At 41.0% G+C, this 22,376-nt stretch overlaps 1 protein-coding gene across 1 annotated transcript; it reads right to left on the bottom strand.

The window, feature by feature from the left end:
- Positions 1 to 1,283: 1,283 nt before the first annotated feature.
- rybp (RING1 and YY1 binding protein) lies at positions 1,284 to 22,085 on the bottom strand. Its single transcript, XM_015370996.1, has 5 exons — positions 21,952 to 22,085; positions 21,226 to 21,351; positions 3,987 to 4,292; positions 3,806 to 3,904; positions 1,284 to 2,552 (listed from the first exon to the last, which is right to left on the bottom strand). Exons 1-5 carry the CDS (start codon positions 21,975 to 21,977, stop codon positions 2,303 to 2,305), a joined length of 807 nt encoding a protein of 268 aa, XP_015226482.1. The 5' UTR covers positions 21,978 to 22,085; the 3' UTR covers positions 1,284 to 2,302.
- Positions 22,086 to 22,376: the final 291 nt, after the last annotated feature.

Here is a 22,376-nt window from a genome sequence, read left to right as displayed (position 1 = left end):
TACTGGTCGCACACAAGAACAGAACTGCTTGCGCGGGAGGAAACAAAAGTTTAGGGAAAATAAACAAAAAAAAAAACAATAATAAAAGACCTCAGCTCTGACGTCATTACTCATAGTGTTTACCTTTGCACCTTCTTAAAATTCTATTTACAAGCAATAATTCATATCCCCAACAAATGGCCTTCTGTTAATAATTGAACAATGAAAGCTCTGCAGACCTGTGAACGTAGAGCACAGGCAGGGTGGAGGAGACGGCTTGCTGCTTTAGATAAGACTGGGTTCAATTCTCCCCTCATTCTCTTATTCTGCAGCTCGGTTCCCTTTCCTCAGCGTCTAACACTGATTCTGGATCTGTAAGCCAGAAAGCAACTAATGAGCCGGAGCTCAAATGGAGGGGAAACTAAATGAAAGGTTAACGCATAACTCCTGGACTTAAAACATTGCTCACAACATGATTATCGTCCCTACGTGTGAATCTGCTAAAACAGATTCCACCCTCCTTTCTATGGTGCCTGGGAAGGGAGGAGTGAAGGCTGTTAGCAGCCGCCCCCCCCCTCCTCCCTTCAGCTAAAGTGATTTTTGTTGCTCTGTTGGAGGAGGTACCTCTGCTGTACTGTGCTAGTCCGGCACTGAAGGTTTTATTTGACTTTTTATTATTTTACTGAGGCCAAAGTCTTGGAGGCAGAGCTCCTTTTAGCCACCCCCCCACCCCACGCACTCAGACTCCGCTCACAGTACAGCAGCCTGTGCCCTGATTTAGCCACCCACAGAGACACTGAGTGTACAATAAGAACACCATTTACATGGATTATATTAAACTTTATTTAAACTGTTTTTCATCTCACACATTAGATAATTGCATTTCAAATTGTTATCCATCTGTCTATGTATCACGTCATTAAGAAATTCCTTTGGTCCTTCAATAAATAAAACTAAGATATCATATACACATTTATTCTTTATACAATTTCTTACATTTAAAGGAAATTATGTTGGTCTATTCTCAGCTAAGGTGAAAGTTAATTAAAACCCTTACATAAGCCTCGCTGTTATAAAAATTTCAATTGCATTCTAATAAGTACTGTAATATTTTGCCTTCAGTGACAGGAGTCTTTCAATTAATACATATAAAAACAAGTCAATTGAATTGTCAAATCTTTGAAAATTTGTCATTTTCGTTGCATGCATTTTCTGTGTGGAGAGAACGAAGATTCAACATTGTCTTCAGGAACACAACAACAAAAAATGTTGAACAGTTTGACACAAGGTGTGTGTTTTTTTTGTTTGTTTTTTTTTTACAGAGCGACTTGGTTTCACCAAGCAGAACTGCATCCTTCAGTCACAGAATAAGAACGTTGAGGAAAAAAAAACGAAAACTATGGCTGCCGAGCTGAGAGGACAGCTCCCAACTGCAGCCTGGAAAACTCAACATTTGAAGCATGGAATGCAGAACATGGACAGCTTTTAGTGTTTTACACAACAGCCTACACTGTACAGTTAAAGGACAGGGAGGGACTGTACAACCTGCGAGAGCATACGAAATCAGAGTGGAGCCGGTTGGAGAGGAAAAAAGGTCCGATCTGGAGGTGGTCAAGCAGTGTCATCGAGGAACATGAAGCAGAATTTGATTCAGAAGAACTTTGTCACATGGAGAAAGTGGGCAGTCCCCAATCTGCAGAACCACTTCACAGTGTATCTAGCACCAGTGTGTGTGCATGTAGGTTATCCTAACATTTTCATTGTAGTGAAAACACTGAAGGAACGATCAATCAGCAGAGCTACACTGCAAAGCCGGAACTTAAAGAGAAGAAGAAAAAAATATCAAAGTATACAGGTGCAACAGGAAATAAATAAGGGGAATAATAGTTAATTCCTATGGCGCGTTATTGTGCCCAGCGGAGATTTCTTCTTTACAAAAACAGAAAAAAAAAGGTCGACTTGGTCTCACATCCACATACAAATATAAAACAATACGTACAAGTGTCTGGATGCTACCGTAAGGGGGGGGGTGTAGGGTCTTATTCCCTTTAGCCCAGCTCTCCCCGGCAAGACTACATAGGGAGTGTGCTCCCCTAAAAAGGTGCCAGCTGTGTCTCTAATCCGGCCAGCTCTGCTCAGCATCATGGGGAGGACATGGAATGAAGGGCAGGGCATCGATGGCAAAGGGTGACGACTCTTCCCCCCCATGGGATCCACAGTGTCCAGAAATATGGGCGGAGAGGAGAGGGGAGTGAAGAATTGGAAGGGAACGGGGTTAAACGACGACAGCCAAAAAAAAAAAAACGAAAACAAACAATGGCGCTCAGAATGACTCGTCGTGCCCCACCGAGAGATCCCCTTTAGGGGTGGAGGCGCGTGACGAGCCCTTGTCCATGCTCTCGGAGCCAGAGCTCTGATGCTGCTGTTCAGAGCCTGCGCTGGATGTGATGGTGGACGAAGATGTGGATGAGGAGCGGGTCTTCTCCTTAAAGTCTGTTATGATCACCGTCACGTTACCTACGGTGATGGCCAACTGTTGGGCGGTACTTCGGTCGATATTCTTCAGTTTGGGCCTGAGTGCAAACAGAAAAAACGAAAAAGAAATACACTTAAAAAAAAAGACTAATTTACAAACAAGAGTTTTACAGTGAAATCGGCTGATGAGTGGAACCCGACCACCAGTCATGTTTTACCAAAGCTCTAACAGATCAACCAATAAAACCCTTTAGTGGTTAAGTTTCCTAAAGATCAATAGTCTGTTGGATATATTTGGAAACACCAAGGCGTAACCGTATAAGAAACCAAACAATTTAAAGCTTTAAACTAATTAACATCTAAAGTCTGTTTGCAGGTCAGATTTAAAATCCAAACAAATTATTAAAACAAGATTTATAAAACAGAAAATCAGCGACACATGCACATAAATACCAACAAACAACTACTTGGTATAAGAAGCTTCTAGAAAAAACCTATTTTCTACAGAGGCATGGTAGAAGTTTAATTAGGCGGGTAAAATTCTCAGTTTTAATCCTAGTCTACTGGGCTTGGGAGCGGCTGGATTGAGAAATGCTGACAGCCCTTGGAAAACGTACAGTAGAGGTCTACCCATTGAACAGGAAGTGCACACAGACTGGTGCTCAGTGTGACCCACTAAAAGCTGAGATGCTAAAGGCATTTTGGAATGTCACCACTAAATTCCAGCTGTCTTCCATTTGAGACATGAGTTTGTTCTCTCAAACATACACACTGGCATCATGGTAAAACAAATGTCCAGATTACACAAAAACAAAACAAAAATAAACACAGAAAGGATTCATTATATTTAGGATTAATTAATAGTTTGAAGAATTTAACATATCCTGCATCAAACCTGAGCTTTTTAACCCTCAAGTATGTTCTTTCTGAGAAACAAATAGAAACCTGAGTTATGGCAACTTCACTATTTCTGCTATTTCAGTAAATGAGATTGTCTCCTTATTTCTGCTTAATGTTTTGGAGTACTTTCTATGATTTATGTAATTTATGGTATTTTTCTTTTAATGGAAATGAGAAAAGCTTTTCTAAATCAGCCATAAAATCTAACCGGAGCACGTCTAGTCTCAGAGCATGAGAGGGAGCTTACCAGCGTTACGCAGGCTGTACTGGGTGACACATGAAGAGTCAGAACAAGTGCATGAAAAACAGAGTGGGCGTTTGGTGTAAAAGATCAATTGTGATTCATTTGAGGTTTTCCACAACTTTACTAGATGAGTTAGCATTATCAAAAAGTGATGCGAGTCGTGTGTTGTGTCAGAAAAATGCAGCGTAAGAGAGGACATCTACTGACCTGGAAATATGGGAGTTCTTGTTAGACTTGGTTGCTGATTTCCCAGACTGTATGCTCTGTTTGTCACTTGGTGAACTCTGATGGCTGTCTGATTTGGGTCTGCAAGAAAAGGAGAACGGGTGAGGGTTAGGATATTACAGAAAACCTCCAGGCACAAGCAAGAAGTGATTCTGACACTGACTTGGTCTTTTTGCTGCTGGGTTTCTTTGTTACAGCTGGGGTGATCTCCTTTTCCCTGTCGGGTTTGTCTTTGATGGGCTGCTCCTTCTCACTCTTGTCCTTCTCAGGAATTTCTCCCTCTGGCCCGACTCTCTCTGGGCGTTCTCCCTCAGGGCGTCCCTCGGCGCCGGCTCTTTCTCCTTCGCTGTGTGGACGTTCCTTGTCCGTGCGCTCGCTCCTCTCTCTCCGATCCTTCTTGGGTGGGGGAGGCATTGTGTACTGCTGAGCCGACTGCTGAGCGGCCAGCTGGGAGTTTATTCTTGGTTTCCTGTGGAGAGGATTCGAGGCACAAACATGGATTACTCGTGCAGTGGAACCATGAGGTGACCCTTGCGATGCATTAATACAGTTGCATGACAGCAAACAAAGGTGAACAAACACAGAGGGAGCTGCTGCAGCGATTTGCACAGTCTGTTCTTAGCGGTGCATCACTGTTTCTAGACTAATCTCATTAAAGCATGGCTGTAATAAAATAAATGCTCAGGATCACAAGGTGGAACATTGGGAGCATGTCGGTAAGGTTCTCTAATCTGATTACTACAGGGTTGGCCTCATTTGTTACAGACTTGCATTTAGTCAGAAGTAGTGTTTGCTTTCGAGCAACCACAGAGCGCTCTAATCACAAACGTCTCTGCCGATGCACCGATCATTTCCAGACAAACAAGTAAAGACATCACCCTCTTGCAGCCCCACAATGGAGATGACTTATGCTTGGAAAGTATGTAACACGTTGCTAATCCAACAGGTTTTTTTTTAACACTCTTAGCATAAATATGGATTCTATCTGGTAGAATAACACAAAGCAGTGTCTAAGTGAGAATTAGAGGGGAAATGAATGTTTTTAAACATTTTGCATAACTGCAGACCTAAAGTGTGACGAATGAATCTATTTAGCTCCTTTAGTTTTATTTCGCATTGACTGGAGTTACTATGATACTGGCAGAAGAAATTAAATATTTTCCAACTTACAAACAGATTATTTTAATTTCAAATACCTTTTTCCACATGATGCTGCCAATACAACAAGGTGATTGACACTGTTAGCTACCTTCCACACATCTTTTAGTTTGCAATGCATAAAAGGTCAATTTCACTAGAATCTCCATGTGATGCTTAACCATTTCCCTAGTTACTTATCACCTTGTTTTTAGGTCTGCAGCTGCACCGTTTACAGATGATGGGATGAGCATTGTTCTATCAGAAGCTTAAAGGTTTTGGGATATCATCCTCTGTCTGCTGTTCGTCTTAGTCTTCAGGATAACGTTTGATCACTTATGTGCCAAGGACATTTCTTAATGTACAATTATACACATTTTAAACATTGTTTTCCTCTCTTTACATGTCATGTGTATGTTTTACGTTGGTCTATCACAGCAAATCCCATTAAAGCACAAAAGTTTGAGGATGTAACATGGCAATATGTAAAAAAAAAAAAAAAAAGGTTCTAGTTAGGAATAGTTTTGCAAGTATCTAATCCAGAAATTGGGCTTGCGCGCGTACACACACACACACACACACACCTGCAACATAATGGACACCAGCTGGCAACATCTGTGGAGATCCTCGGGGGAGAGAAAGGGATGACTGCACAGACCAAACTGCAGCCAGTAACTGGGAAAGCATGATGAAAACATGCACTTAAAAAGGTTTGGCATGCAAACAAACACCTCTGGGCTGCCGAAGTAGCTGTCTCTTATCAGGGGAACTAAATGTGGAGCTGTTTATAACAAATCCTTGCGAAGCCATTTCTATGTTTAGTAATCAGTAAGAACTTTTCTATCACCCATGTGAGCAGAGGAGAATGCTTGATGTAGTCAGCTTCACCTAAACTACAGGCAGTCAAACAAAGAGCTGGAAGTTGAAGAAACTTGTCCAACTCAAGCAAAGCCTGATGCTAAACAAACTAAAGCTCTATAATCTGTGTGGTTAATTGGTTTTCTGTGGAGAGTTACATTAAAACAGCTGTTCAAGTGGTTAGCCTCTGTGTTTCGATTTGGTAATGTTGAACTAGCTGTCCAGTTTCCCAGTTCAGCACACTAAATTTACTCTCAGCTTTATGAATTCTTTTACAAACTGTTCTTGTTACTCTGCCTCTTTGAGCTCATTTATTTCAAAGTCCAGCCAAAAAGTGGTCCCTACCGCTTATCTGATAGCCCCCCTCTGTTACACACAAAAGGAAAAGAGCCTCCTTAAGAGAAGGAGGGGAGACACGTCTGATCAGAAGGTAATCAATGGGAGTATAATAGAGCATCATGTCGTTACTCACACTGCACAAAAATCAATACATGGGATGTAGGGAATACTAATGAGCCTTTTGCTGCTGAGCCATTAGATGCTGCCCTCAGGGGTTTATCTACCTGTTGCTCTGTGTGAAACCCCCTTGGAACGTATCAACATTGTGGAAAAGGGATATGAGAATGAAATATTGAGATTTTCTTCTGTTTCATGTTCATTTTCATCAAACTGATACCGATTTATTACAGACCTCTATAACTTTGCAAACATACTTCTACCAAATGTTTAAAGGTGCCGTAGGAGATCTTAGAAAAATGGTTCCAGCAAGCTATATTTCTGAACATACACAACCATGCCTCTCCCTTGAGACCACCCCTCCGCTTATTTTCACGTGATCGGCCACGATCAGCAACCGTTTGGTTATTATGAAGACAGACTGTGTTGTTGAGGTTTTTTTCTGAGCGGAGTCAGACACCTTTCTCCTGGGTTTGCTCCATGTTTGGTTTAGTCAGAATTCCCTAACACAGGTGACGAATCACAAGTACCACAGAGGGAAGAGGAGACAGCCTCTAAGCTCAGACTCTGAGCTCTGACAGAATCAGCAGGGAATCAGTGTGAGAACAGTGGCCAGCAGTGTGGTCCTCTGTAGCTAAGGAACCAGAGGAGTAGACAGTAGCAGCCCCAGTAGCCCAGCACTCAAGAGGAGAGCGAAGGAGCACAGCAGAAGTTTGAATAAGCGCACTGGGGAAACAGTGCCATGACGGGTAGAGGCTTCAGCTGACCAAGGTAGCTAGGATCACGGTGGAGGATGCAAGCAGCACAGCAAAAGAATGGATAAGTCCACATCAAGATCAGGAGAGACGTGGAAGCTATTCAGAGATGATATAAAGACAGATCGAACTAACGCAGAGCTAAATATCCTAGTTGGAACTTTTGCATTCAAGATGTCTCCTGTTCAGCTCAAAAGGGGTTAAATGTTTCTACTTTAACCATTTGTCTACCATGTTATATCTTAGTGTTTATAAAGCCAGATGTCTTTTATTTACTAGAAATACTGTGCACAAGCGTCCATGTAAGAATAACGGAGAATAAGAGCATCAACAAGAGGGAAAGTAGAGCATTATTACCTGAGAAATGATGCCACTCTAAAGTATAGCATAAATCCAGGAAATACTGCTGCACAGGACGTAAGGCAGTGCCTTGTTTTTTTATTACAGCTGAACAGTGATGACAAATATATTCAGGATGGTTTAGATAGATAATCCTATCCTTAGTGACCAATGTCCTTCACATTTTAGGTCTTTGCAATCTTCAACACACCAAGCTCAGTTTGGCAGATGGTTTTTTTCATGCATCAGGATTTAAACATGGACAATTTTAAAAGTTAAACTAAAGTATTATAGTAATAATTCATGTTTCTTAGCAAGAGAAAAATCCTGCCAGTCTAAATATTAATAGGTTTTACAGAAATCGGGCAGAGAACCGGCGTTCATCACCAAATCTTTAGTTTCATGAGTAGTTCCAGGTGCCAGAGATCTTGTACTCATTAACTCATGAATATGGTCAGCTGTTTGTGAGCTCTGAATGTGCAGAGGTCCAAAATTCTTCAGGGCTCTTGGCAAAGATTTGCTTTCATGTATTCAGTAACCAATGTTTTTCTTTCGTCTGAGGCTTTTAATCCGTGTATTTTGTTGTAGGAAAAGGTGCATGGGGATAAAGTTGGGTGGGTGTGGGAGAAATGGGGGCTGAGAGGGATTGTCAGATTTACTGTGGCATCGTAATCTTTGGCTTTGGGATCAGCTCATAAAGTAGTTAAAATACTCCCACCCCTACCAGATACAGATTACACTTTTCAGATTCTTATTTCTAAAAGGGTTGCTATGAACAATTAACTGTTTTAATTTCCACTTAAAAAATGAACAATAAGCTGTTTTAATGACACTAAACTTTGAAATACCTTTAAATTCATGGAGGACAAAATGGTGTAAACACTTGTTTAAGGCATAGTAAACAATACCCTTGAGTTATGAATAATAGTAACCAAACCTTAATTATTAACTAGTTTGAACTTATAAAAACATGAGTTGAAGTTGAAGTTGGCACTTCAAGAATATCCTGGCTTTGATTCTTGGCCGAGGGTCTTTGTGCATGGGTGCGTGCATCCCTGAGGTCTCTCTGGGTAGTCTGGCTTCCTCCCACAGTCCAAAAAATACGTGACTGTTGAATTGGCATCTCCAGATTGGCCATAGGTGTGAGTAAGTGTGCGCGGTTGGATGTCTCTACCCTGCAAAGAAGCAGCAATCTGTCTAGGATGTTCCTCGCCGTTTGCCTATGCACTGATGGAGATCAGCATCAACTGATGGATAAGAGCAATAAAATAGATGGAAGGATAAAAAAATATTAAACTCTATATTAGAAAGCATAAACTTTTTTTTTAAAGAGGTGGCCTGAGCAACAGGAAACGCTACAATTGTGATTATAAGTTCTCTAAATCTGCCATATAAATGTTTCTATAAAAACTAATCAGGTAAGATACTTATTTGTATATAAACTAAGCTCTTTGCCAAACTGTCACAATATATCAGCAGAGGCTCAGCCTCTCCACTTTTTGCAACTTCAGATCATAAAAACGTTGGAAATTTTAAAATCTGCAAACATGTCCAGTAAAGCCCAAGAAAAAAGAGGGGAAAAAACAACACACACATTGTGCAGTATCAAATCTGCCATCAAATATTCTTCAATATCAGCATTGGCTTTGAAATGTTTGTGCTGTGACAACCCTAGTTCTAATTGAGTTCACCTCGTAAAAAAACAAATGTTTCTGGGAAACAAAAACAAAAAAAAGCCCAACTAGAACAATAAATAATCACAGCTGTGAATAAACACACATCAGCCGAGCGGACCAGCAATCATTTTGTTTGGCAGTAAGAGCTGTGCGCAGAGGAGGCAGCGGGTGAATAAGTGATTGATAACCAGAAGCCCGACCAGGGATTAAGATTTGTGTCGGCAGGCATCGGGGGTGGTGGAGAAATTGTTGTTAGTTGGGCAGTGATTCAGTGCCAAGTTAGCCACGAGTTGCAGTTCCCATGATAAAGCCACCAATATTTATTAAGTGACCACGTCTAATGGCTTTGCACAGTACTAGCCTGTGAGTCATTACCACAGCTTGATTACCCTGCCCTGCATGTGTGTTCCACTTTGTCTTTATTAAACTGTGGCTCTTTTCTCTTTAAAATAGTCATGGCTACACAAAGGAAAATCACAGTTTGTACCAAAATATCCCAACACTGTGTAGCTAAGCATGTACCAATTAGGCTGCAGTTTAACAGAAACTCGCCGTAGAGCAAAAATCCTCCTTTTTTCATAAAGCCAAATCAAATAAGAGCTACCTATGGAGCAAATGAAGTGCTGGAAATGACACAGGAGCAGAAGTGAACCCAAGTGTACAATTGCAGAAATTGCTCCAGCCTCCCACTGCTGCCAAAATATTACTGGAGAATGTGTGTGTTTGTGTGCGTTGAATCATTCCCACTGTGAAGGATTACAGTGTATTACCTCTCCCTTTGCACAACAATAGGCCATGATTGACAGCTCCTCAAATGCATGCCCCTAAATTCCCACCAACTAGGGGTTAGAGGAGTGGGGAGACTCCCTCCGCAGGACGCTCTTGAAATAACTATCATCATGCTTAAAAGCTCCTAATTCAGTCAGCCTGACACCCATGGTTAAAGCGCTCCTCTCTGCCTGAGCCATGACCCAGGCAGATGTACCTCTGCTTAGCTGTCGCTTCTCTTCGTCAGCTTGGCTGTGAAAGCTGAAGCTGCTGTTTCAGAGGGAATTCTTTCTACTGAGCCCATAACAATGAGCTCAAGTGCTTCATTGGGAAACACAGTTATGAGGAGTGTGAATGAGCGATGGAGAGTGTGATATAGAGCAAGAGAGAGCGACGAAGGAAAGCCCACATTAAGAGGGCTCTTTTATTTGAAGTGCTGTGTGGAGGACGAGCAATTATTTCCTACTAGGCTGAATGAATTCAGTCCCAGACAGATGAGTGAGGAGAAGAGTGAGAGACAGCTGACGGTGAACTACGGCCCCTTTTCCACTGAAAACCCCAGGATTTAAAGTGTCAGGATTTGTATTACCTGGGTTATAGGAATCCAGGGTAATTCTGCATCTGCTTTTTCCATTTCTCTCAAAAGCCCAAGGAAAGTTGTGCAAATCACCATGGCAACATGGTTGCGGTATTATAGTTAAGTCCCATTGACTACCCTCACGCATCATCTGGTCATTTTGTTTACTAGCAAGATGGATGAGGCAAGCTTTCGCCATGTGATTTTATATCCCTTTCTCCAAAACCCAGCGAGCTGTGAGAGAGAAGTTGCAGGCAATCAGTTGACTACGTCTCGAAAGGTTACAAAGACTTTTGTGGAGTCTGTTCCCCTTAGAGATAGACGACAAGATCAAGAAATGTTTCATTACAAAGGTTAAGGTAACAGCAGATATCCAGCTGTAATATTTTCTGCAGTGTAGATGTAGGAGCACAGGTCAAGCCATGTGTCCCTGTGTGTGTGTGGATGAGGAACAGATCAATCGACTCATGGGAAACCACTGTCATTGGTTGACAGAGGCCCAGTGGATGGAGAACTTCTGATTCTCCAGGAACATGCCTGAATTGTGTTGCCATTTGAAACCAGAAATTCAGAAAAGTGACTTTCATGTTTGTGTCAATTTGCCCAAAAGAATTGCAATGGCACTATGGAAACAGGCAACCAATTCATTTTCTTAGCATTCCCAGTTTGTTTGGGATTGGTATGGCCATGGTGTGCTTAGGTTTTGTTTTGCTTTGGAAAACCAAGCAGTGAGAAAAAAAGGAAATAGTAGCATATTTTAATTCAGAATGTGAGCACAATGTGTGAGGGCCCCTGATTCCGATACTTCACCCGGACTAGTACTACAGAGTACTTTAATCATGAGGGGTGGTACTCGATCATAGTCCAGGCAGCAATGTATGGAACGGTACTCTTTTAGAATATTTCTGTTGGAGCAGCAGGCAGGCTACTGCTTTCTGGGCTGAAGGATGGTGCGGATAGAGGGTTAATCAGAATCATGAAGCAAAAAACCTCTCTGGGAATGGATGAAATACTACCTTATTGGTGATTCCCTTAATGGATAATGGAAGGTTTACCTTACAGTAGCTGGCCTAAAATAACAAGACAACCAAAGAAAGAATAGCAGCAGAATGCACTTTTGGACATTAGAGGGCAGGTGGTGTTGCTTATTGAGATGTAATGATTGTGATCTGTCCACAACCAATCTATAGTTGTTGCTTGCTTTGCGTTTCTAAACATGGCAGATTTGAATAGGGATGGTTTCATGGAGAGCTGATCTACCACTGTTGTGTAGCATATGTGTGACCCTGCGGTGTCTGCTAATGTGAAGATTAAGGGGCTTGATGCACGCCCACCTCTAAGAGTATGTGAACTCTGCAGTATAAATATATCTGCCGACTCTTCCACATAACTGTCAAGTTTTGTATGGGTCTCTACTTGAAAAAGTTTTAGCATTATTGCTTTAAAATAAGGCCAGATTTGGGGATTTCTGTGAGTGTACATAAATAAAGTTCACACCTCAAAACCATTGCGTCCCTCGTGATTATGTCATGTAAAAAAATAAAATAAAATGTGTCACCTACAGACTATAGGCTTTTAATTTAAAAAAAAATTTTCTGGTGACTCTAAAAGCAAGGATTTAAATAGTATTAAGAGATGTGAGTATTCACTTGTAAAAAGATCTGCCTTTATAAAGGTTTTAAAGAAAGGATGGAGACACACTTGTAACTTTAGGTTCAGCAAAAACAATGTATATATGCAAAGCAGCTTTTTGGCAAAAAAAAAAAAATCTGTGTATCATTCATTCATTAATTTTATAATTTTAAACCAGCATTGATAGATTACCTTTTTTACATTTTGTTTTAAAAAAAACTATATAGAAAACTTAAAATTTCTCTTTTTTAAAGTTCACTGCTACAATAAATGTAAGGAAATTTAAAACATTTTTTAAAACCTCGTTTGGGCTCTGAGGAAACGGTTTTTTGAGGCAAAACAGAAGACAACAAGCCCCAGGAAAGCAGAATGAAGCGCTGGGCTGCCTGAGGGTCCAAAGCCTCAAGAAATCAAAGCCATGGGAAAGTGAATTTATTGGGGCAAATGTCTTTAGTAAACTATCAGGGTTTTGAAAAAGCCCCAGGCTTTTGAAATCCTGTGGCAAAGAAAAAAGGGGGCTAATGTTCTCCACATGAGGACAGCCAATGAAGCAACAACCCCCCCCAAAAAAAGCTAATTTGCACAAAAAGAATCATCTCCATCTTGAAAGTTCTGAGGAAAAAAATAGAAATAAGTAACACTTGTCTAGCAGCACAAGCTCCGTCTGCATAAATCTGGAGGAATCTGCTTCATGCCGGTTGAAGACAATGCAGCCTCAGCCTGGAGCACATGTCTCATTTCTACCATGTGAGAATGCCGCAGGGCATCAGTTTGAACACAGCAGCTCCCTGTGACGCGCTGGCAGCCCCTCTGACTGACTATCAACATGCATTCATCTGTGTCAACACTTGCTTTACGCCTCGGTCAATATGTAGAAACACATGATGTGTTCCCCTCCCCCCTCCAACGGCGAGGAGGATAATGGAGCAGAGCCCAGAGCAGCTTGTCCCACTCGGATTTTGTTAACTACTCAGCTGGTACATTTATCCGCACACTCCACTGTTCTGGAGCAGGACATGAGAACAGTTAGAGAACGAGAGCTCAATTATTTTATTTATTTGGACAGAATATTAATTAAACATATCCTTAAACTTTTTTTTTAAACACTAAAAACATCAATGTTAGAAATTTTTAGTATTAGCTTAGTTTAAAAAAAAAATGCTATAGAAACGTGTAGAAACAGTGAACAGATAAAACACGACAAAAACAACGTGATGGTTTGAGTATTTGGTCAGTAATGTGCTTTAACTTTTCTCTACTGGGATTGCCAAAAATATTGATACTCCAAAAGGAGTATCAATTCTCAAACTCTGTATACCGAAACAATAAAAATCTGGCATGGTACTATTGATAATAAATTTTGACAAGAAAATACCTCAAATATGATCAATTTGTACTGCGTTTATTTTTATTTTCTTATTTATGTCTTCAAATCTTTGTCATTTCTTTATGTCCATACCTGTTACAACCCTAATCTGTTCAGGGATGGACAGGTAGGATTACAACAACCATATAGCAACAAATGGGGGAGGGGCCATGCTTTTTCTTTTTACAAAATGATCTGAAGAGCTGCTGAATTATCCAGCTGCTTCAGCTTTTCCTCTGGCATTTAATTAAAAAGAAAAGAAAAACTTGAGACAGAGGGAGTGATTGAATGACATATTAGGGGGAAAACATCTGTATACCGCTAACAAGTCCTAAAATAAACTACAGATTTCTAAAACTTCGAACAAAATTTAAACTTATTTAACAGCCTAAAACTCATATCTGATTAAGAAAGCACAAAACTCTTACGCTAGGTCAAGTTTACAATTAATAAACTTATTTTGTCAAAGTAAAACATCTACATCTGAACCTGTCATTAATGTATTAATATTAAAAAGGATGAAAACTGCCATATCAAAGTACTGCTATGACACTTCAGATCTCCGCGAGCGCATTTCTGAAAGGTCAAACCAGCTGTATTGTCAGCTCCAGCCATGCGTGGAGAACGTGAGCGAGTCCCGGGGAGGCTGGCTGAGTACAGCACCTAAAGAGCTGCCTGGGGCTATAAGCCCTTCTCAATCGTTCCCACTGCCCAGAGGCATTAAAACACACTTCTCTTCATCTGCCCCTTGCAGTCAGGATTTAGATGGCTTAATATCACTGTCACTTCTCTACCGCCATACCTAGGACTTCACAGAAGGCAAGAAATATTACCATTTGTAAGGCAGCTACTAAATCATTTGGTCAAGAGAAGGAAATTTTCATAAATAACTCTCATTTATGCTGCTCTATTGCAAATCCCATTACATGTGTGTTAACCTCCATAGGGGTAAATATTCTGCATGCAGTTTTAAGATAAAAAATAAACAGAAGGGAAATATGGGAATATGAACATCCAGATGTAGCATTTAGTTTCTGCTGTAACACGGCGCACAGGACCGAGCAAATATATTTACACAGATAAGATTTCTCAAAGATATGCCAGTTTTATGGTGTGGCTGTAAGAGCCATTCAACATGCTGGTTGCTAGGATCATTATCTGTGCTTCTCCAGAGTAGAGATGGAGTCAGACTGTCTGATTTCAGTGAGGCTGATGTGAGGCAAAGAAAGGACGTCTGGATAGCCAGTAATGATGCAAATGTTCGCCTGTGGACGACTTCCGTAGGCCATCATGCTACTCAGCCTCGCCCATATTTTCATTCACCATTTCTTCTCCAGAATCATTATCATCATATTCCTTTCATCCTGCTGCTTTTGCCCCTATTAGTTTCAGTGTTTCTGTCAAAGAGACAACTCTATGGTTCCATCCTGCTGTACTTTCATAGCGCTCTTGCCCATTTGTTTACTATTTCTGCTTTGGAATTTGTTCAACAAATAATCCAGATGCAGAGCTACATTAGACACTGTGCCATCACAGCAGGCACCTACACACGGCGGCTAGAGGCTGAAGTAAGATGGGAGGAAACCTGAATCCGAGAGCTTAAGTGCTTGTTACTACTTGCATGATCCAAATGCACCAAAGGGATTTGATTAATTCTTAACAGTGCATTCTCTGTAATACTGAACCTTATGTTTATTTTTATATCTCATCTGGAGCAAATGACATGCAAAAGTCCCTGTTTAGCTATGGTTGGGTTGAGGTGTTGAAGGAGATCAGAGAAGCAATGATTTAGCCCCTGAGGACTCTTGGTTGAGTGAGCACCCCACATCTCCCCTCCTCTCTTCAACAGTAGGGATTCAGACGCCTCTGCCCCGCTCCCGTCACGTTCCAGGTTTTCCTCTTTTGTCCTACTTTCTGTACACTTTCAAAAGCCTTCAGTCCACATTCAAAACAACCCTCACCCCCTCTCTCCTTGTCCTCATGTGCCGCCTTCTGTTTTTTTTTTCCTCGACTCCCTTCTCTGCCTGTCACACTCACTCGTTTGTCTCATTTTTTCCTCCCTAAATGGGTGGAGCCCCGATACAACAGCTCGCTCAACATTCCTTTTGTTTTGTCAGATTGCCAAATTGGCTATTGTATTTAATCACTCACATACTGCCAAATCTCATGAAGTAATTAAGAACTTTTAAAGCCAGCAATTAACACAAAGATTAGGCCAACCCGCTCGTGCTCAGGACTGTAGTGCAGATGCTGATAATGCTGGATAAGCAAAAGCCGTTTCCTCTAAGTGGGGGCTGCTGTCTGAAAGGGGGGTGGGTGTAGGAAGTGCATATATAGATTGAGAGCCAGCTTGTCCCTCTTATGTAATTCCATTATCCCCAGACAATCTGCCTTATTGTGACAGTGGTGAAATCCACAGATTATAAAGACTATTATATTAATGCAAAAGACAGATTGCAAACACATATACACATTTGAAGCATCTCTGTTGGACGAAGAGAAACAAGTGAAAGAAAAGAAGCATGGATATTGATAAATATAGTAAAAGACTAAAGGTGACCTACATGTCTTCCATCTGGATTCTAGAGGTTCATCCTACTGCTAACATAGCAGCTGACCTAATAAGAGGCTTATTTTCACTCGCATAAAGACACAGACTAACTTAAATTATTCAAGTTGCATAGCTCAATATTCATCACATCAGCTGTCAATCAATCTTAGACGTTTGTCAGCAACGGACTAATCAGTGGTTTAAATTTGTACTAAAGTGAAACGGCCTTTCACTGCAGGCTCACTCTCTGACAGTTACGAGGATTATGCATTAGGAAGGTACAGCAGACATGGGAATTTTGTTTTTTTTAAAAAATTATAATAATAAAATGCTAAATGTTTTCAGTGGGGAATATGCAAATCAGAGTCACATTACATGAAGTATTTAAAGGATGGAACAAAGTAAATTCTATCTCCAGAGCTTAAAGGAGTGTTTAAAAATGTGAAACATGAACAAAATGCTGCTGCTGACAGCATGAGTAGCTCAACAAGACATTTATAAACATGAGCAACTGGTTGTTCATCTGTGAGAAGGTAATTAACTTTTTTTGTACATTGTTTGCTAATGTTAAGCTCGGAAAAAGCTTGAGTTGCTTAATTATGAATGCGTGTGGTGATAAACTGTATGCGAAGCAATGTGCTGGCAGGGGCTTTAAATATTGATACAGCCTTATTATATACGTGATATTTTCACCCTCCCCTCATTTCTGTACTATACTCACTCACCCACTTTTCTAACTGTAAAATGTGTCGGGACACATTTTCACTCACAGCCAACAGGACTGTGTCTATTATTATTCCTTCTGTCTGTGGAAAACGTGGGCTTTAACGTCGATTTATCTGTTGCTGCCTTGAAATAACTCTTCAGACCTGATGTGTCTGTTGTCTTTACCTTAATGTTTGCTCATCAGGCAAAAAGCCTCATGTAATGCTTCACTGTGTAGCCGTTAAAATGATCCTGAGTTTGTCTGAGCTTCGCTTCCTTCACACCTCTGCCTCCTTTAGGAAGTCATCCGGAGTTCATCTTTAATATCAAAGCATATCTAAATCCCGCCACGTCTGCAGTTAGAGCTGAACTAGAACCATTAGGTGTTTCCTGGAAAACACAAGCGTGGTTCTTGTTAGGCCACAGACAAACAACAAAACAAATGGAGTGAAGGAGGCAAAGAGGTCAACTATTAGGTTTCTTCATTACTTTTTGTTTTGGAGATTGTTTTATTATGGAGGTAACCATTCAGATCTAGTGGGTTAGAATCCGTTACCTGTCCCTGATCATAGCTTAGAACATATATGGAAGGATAATATCTAGGGAAGCATGAATTCAATCCAAAGTATCAGCCAGACCTGTATGAGCAGCTCTGGCTAAAAGTGGGCAGTTTTCTAAAAACCGCCTAGATTGTGTGCACATAATGGACATATTATATTCAAATGCTCTAAAAAAAATGTTTTCCCTAAAAATGCATAAATCTTTCATCCAACAAAAGGTCGGTCAAAAAGAAGAAACCGTAGCAGCCACAGGTTTCTGTTTGTGACAAATATATATCCTCAGCACCCAGAACCAAAGACAACAAAAGCTTTCGCCTTTAATTTTTACAGGAATTGATCAGTTTATGGCGTAGAACAAATCCTCTGACAATTTTTTCTCCACATATATAACCAGAACCACATTCATATATGGTAAGAGCCACATCAACAATGAGTCATTTTTGAAATGGAGTGAAATCATCAATATCAAGGAAAGTGGTGTACATAAAAACATGTACCGGTATTGTGAGAGCTACAGCTGTACTTCCATAGTCAGGGAGATGTTTATAAATATCTGCATTTTCAAGGCAATAGATTATCAGATGGGTACTGTAGCTATGCTGCTGCAGCAACATATCAGTGATGACCCGAGGAAACTGATGGACATAATGAAAATGTCGACCAGATCCAGAATTAAAACATTTTCTCACTCGAAGGACAGAGATGAGAAGAAAAAACAAAACATGTTCCGCTTAAAATACTTTCCAGATGTCAGCTACTTGATCTGACTAATGACAAAGCAACAGAGGGCAGATAAGAGCCAGCAGTCAAAGGCTGAGGTCCATCTAAACATGCTGTGATCTCCACAATCAATCACTTTTAAAGTTCTCCTAATGGTTCATCTCTTGCCCCGAAGCTGCCAGAGGTGCATACCAAACAGTGCAGCGTCACATTCACACAGTTGAATATGATTCATCCCAACTGGGGATGTAAACATGCTCCTTTCCTCATTAACTACAAAAACGCAGCCTCTGAAGGCTGAAACTGCACAACCAGACTGCATGGAGTCAGGCAAAAAACATATCAAAGCACTTCTCTGGTTTAAAAGTCCAAAAGGCTGGATTCAGCCGACATGGGTATCGTGTTTCATCACTAAGTCGTAGTGGGTCAACAGGTGCGTTTGGGAGAAAAAGGGGGCCTCATGCATGCTGATGCACAGTTAGTGTTCATCTTTCCTTCCTACGCATTCGTGCTTTCATTAGCACAAATCAAGTAATACCTGCTGCTTACCTGGTTTACCTAGTGCTGGCAGAGCAGGAGGCATCATTGGAGCCTCAGAGTTTAAGCTACTAGGTGTTAATAAACGTGCATCTTTTCAGCTTTTTTCATCAGCATCAACAGCTTTGGAAACACATGGTGTTTGAATAAGTCTGATAGGTAAAGAGAGCAAAACATTCAGCTGATGACCAGAGAGAGAGAGACTGGCAGACACAGGATAACGATCTCTACATGAAAAATGCTAGCTGATGTAACAGCAACAGATCGAGGCGAATTAAAGACTGATGTGGCCAAAAGTTCGGCTACAGCTCAGTGTATTTTAATAACTTAACAGGACACAAAAGACAACTTCCTCCTTCGTGTGCAGTTCCACTTATAGAGACTGTGGAGAAGCTTGCAAACATTAGGCATGAATGAAGACGATTTATTTAAATATCAAAGACAACCTGCAGGAAAACTCCCACCAAGATATTCCTGATATTCAGACTCTATTGATCACGACAAAGTTTAATCAGCGCTCACTTGTGGCTCTCATACATACATTCATAATCAAAAAGGAGCCTCATGTAAGAGCAGGGGGACAAAAAATCCACATGCACTGCCTTAAGTGTGAATCATTTAGCTGAGAGCACCTTGCTTAAACTGAATACATCAAACAGTGAGGAAAAGCTGGCTAATTAGTTCTCATTAGAATAAGAGGCAGCCTTACAACCGCATTAATCCAAAGTTAACAATTCAGATCAAACCAGAATTTTTGAAAGGCGCTCCGATAATGTCATGTGCACCCACTAACCAAAATAAGGAGAAGGCCGGTGCAAAATCGCAGGGACGACATGTCAACGACTCGCTAGTTTATGCTTCCTGCAGCGTGCTCAGCCAACGCTGTCAGCTGTGGTCTTAAGCTACACGCTGCTGGGAAGAGATCATAGGGGGAGGGGAGCCAGACAAATAAGATTGAACTCAATCTTTTGCTTTCGCCGTGAAGTAGAATTGTGTGGGTGTCTCCCATCTGTGTGATGTTGTCAGGCTCGTAGGTCAAGCCACTTATTGTAAAAACCACAGCTAAAAAAGGTTAGAGTGCAAGGGGGACTTGCTGACGAAACCACAAATGAGTCATCTGTCTTATTTTTTTCTCTCTCACCATCCGATTGATGATCTGAGCAAACCGAGCCACGAGCAACTCGTCACCAAAAACATTCCCCAGAGGAGGAGTAGGTGTCACCGTACACAAAACTGAAAGGGAATCCCGTCATGATGAGCATTGCTTTCTAAGCTGTTTCCCATAAGAGAAGGCGCTACGCTAACATCACACGACATGTATTCTGCATCAAGTTCAGGGGAAAAGCCTGGGACATCCAAGGCTGAGTTAATATGGCGATAAATCTGTAACCACATGCAGTTCTGGGAATATGACCGGTTTTCAGAAAAATGAGATTATGATGTGATAACACTACACTTGTGCAGATAGGTACCACAAAAACATATCATTATCATGAGATGTACAAGTAAAAATGCATCACCCAATCACAACAAGCATAACTATTCTTGAAATTTTACCATAAACAAACCATTTCAGATAATACTTAGAAACTGAAATCTCCCGTTTTCATTATTAACAAAAGTCTTAAAATCAGATTTTTAAAAAGGAAAAGTTCATTTTAAGCCAGCCTTGACTGTAAACAGCACAGCTGTGAGGAAAACAGCTTAACAAAAAAAACTCCTTTTAAACAGCTTGTAACTCTTCAGAGTTCAGTAAAACCCCTCAGTGAAAGTGCATGACAGTGATATAACTTAAAACAACACTCTGCACTTGACAGAATAAAGGGACTACAACATTATAAAAAAAAAAAAAAAAACAGGACTGCAACATGAAGATGTAAGTTTAACCCATTATAGGGCAAGTTACTGTTTTGGATCAGTTGCATTCCCCTTACAAATCGTGAGATCTATATCCAGCCATCCAGCAAAGATAATGCTACATGATACATCTTATTTTGGAATTGGACCAATTAGATGAACCCTTGAATGATATATAACCTATTGTAAATTAAGTAAAAATGAAAAAAATAACAAGCAAAGAAAAAAAAGGTAAAAAACTAATCGCAAAGTTGAAAAGTAAAGTTAAACATTATATTTGGGTTTATAAACTAAAAAATGTTATTGCAAGCATCAGCCTTAATGCCTCTAAGGTTATGTTATGCCAAGAAAAAGTGTTTTTTTCACTCTCTTTCACTTTTTATTTTTCTTTATACATGACAAGTTGGCATTACATTGACATTCATTTTTGCCTTCAAAATATCCATATTTTCTGAATGTTACAAAAGTAATAAGGTCTTGTCCTGGATTCCAATAACACTACTGGCTTCAAATTTAGATTTTCAAAGTATTTCACTGAGTGCCCACATGCCAATAAGGACATGCATGGCTATAACCGGACAATTATCCAATAAATCGCACCATTTGAACAACCCCTGCAATTTAACAGGTGAATATTCACTGTTTACTTTCTCATGCTGCTCCAGATTTCATTGAAAAATATGATCCCCTCCATCTCTACTGTGCCATGCAAGCATCACATCGGTGCGATTTTCTGCAAAATTGACAAACTGTAGATGGATCGTTTCTGCAATCAACAAGTATCCGCTCATGTCGATCAAAGTTGCCATTCCCATGGAGAGCGATGCAAAGCAGCAGCAAGGCAAGGAGAAAGGGAAAAGAAAAGGAATAGAGGCTGAAACGAGAGGAAAGACGGAGCGCTTGGTTACCTTGTGGATGTGCCCTTCCTCACATCGCAGATGCTGCATTTGAAAGCCTCGGCTGTGTTCTTGTAGGTGCACACGCTGCAGTCCCAGTAGCCGTCGTCTGCGCTCTGTTTGGCTTGTCTTTTCGGCCTTACAAATGAAACAGACGATTAAGGTCAAATTAGGGTTAACGAATGCCACTAACGTGTTTCAGTAATTAAAGCACAGAGGAGGATGTGACACATGGAACCTGCTGCTCGGTTATACGAGCTGCTCGGAACGGCACAAAGCATGGCGGGGGTTGTCATTAACACCGGGTTCGAGTCCCGGGCAGTTTTATATGGATCCACAGCCGGCCGGGCGACTGTCCTCATCGTCCAACTGTATCGCCAGCTAGGCTAGCAGCGGGCTGAGGAGCGCTGCTAAAAAAAAAATTCGGTACCGAAGCTTAGTGGGTCGGCTGGCGAAACCCATACAGAACAAAGCCCATTTCGACAGTGACCCTCCGAAAGGTTTCATCGAACCAGAGGAGCGTTACAGGGAATGCCAGGCGTTTCCTCGGAAAAAATTCTCTTTGTCTGTTAAGTGACTGGCTCGCGAGCCGCCATAGTGACTGCACTATTCTAGCTAGCTGTGGCATACCAACTGAAAAAAAGGGGAGAAACGATCCCTGCGTGAGAGAAACGCATCCAAACCTCGATTCCAGAAGGCAGAAACTGAAACTAAACCGACCGAGGGTGGTCGCATTACCTGGTAGGGCTCTTTTTGTCGCCCATGGTGACGAATAATCCTCGAAAATGAGAAGAAAAAGGGGGCCTCCTTTAATTGTCAGTGAGTGAAGTAGAATCCAGATAGAGCCGCTGCTGAAGCTGTTGGCAGACAGGCTCCACTCAGAGCTGGCTCGAGGCACGGCACAGCGACCGACTGCACGTGACCGGCGCTGGCCAATCAGCGCGCGCAAAGGTTTAAAAGTCTACATGGATATTTAGCGTCTATTTTAATAACTTCTAGAGATATGTGACAAAGCTGTCCTCTAAGCCACACTTTCTCACGACCTGCAGACTGAGAGGCTACAATTTAAGATATAGTTAATTATTATTGTGTTGAAGAACTTAATGTGTTTTTGAAGTTTATTTAACTTGGATTTAAAGAGCCAAAAAGAAGACTAAAAGAAC

The sequence above is a fragment of the Cyprinodon variegatus genome, unplaced genomic scaffold, assembly GCF_000732505.1.
Source record: "Cyprinodon variegatus isolate N-32 unplaced genomic scaffold, C_variegatus-1.0 Scaffold51, whole genome shotgun sequence".
Lineage (NCBI taxonomy): Eukaryota > Metazoa > Chordata > Actinopteri > Cyprinodontiformes > Cyprinodontidae > Cyprinodon > Cyprinodon variegatus.
The sequence above is the reverse complement of the archived record's forward strand: the minus strand, read 5'-3'. Positions and strand labels throughout refer to the sequence as shown.

Bases quoted from the DNA above. Each gene is read 5' to 3' on its own strand.
- rybp (XM_015370996.1), bottom strand. From the start codon at position 21,977: ATGGGCGACAAAAAGAGCCCTACCAG. The intron at 4,293-21,225 runs GTAACCAAGCGC...TCCTCTCCACAG, and splicing joins AGGAAGGGCACATCCACAAG to GAAACCAAGAATAAACTCCC. The intron at 3,905-3,986 runs GTCAGTGTCAGA...CTTTTCTTGCAG, and splicing joins CCCAGCAGCAAAAAGACCAA to ACCCAAATCAGACAGCCATC.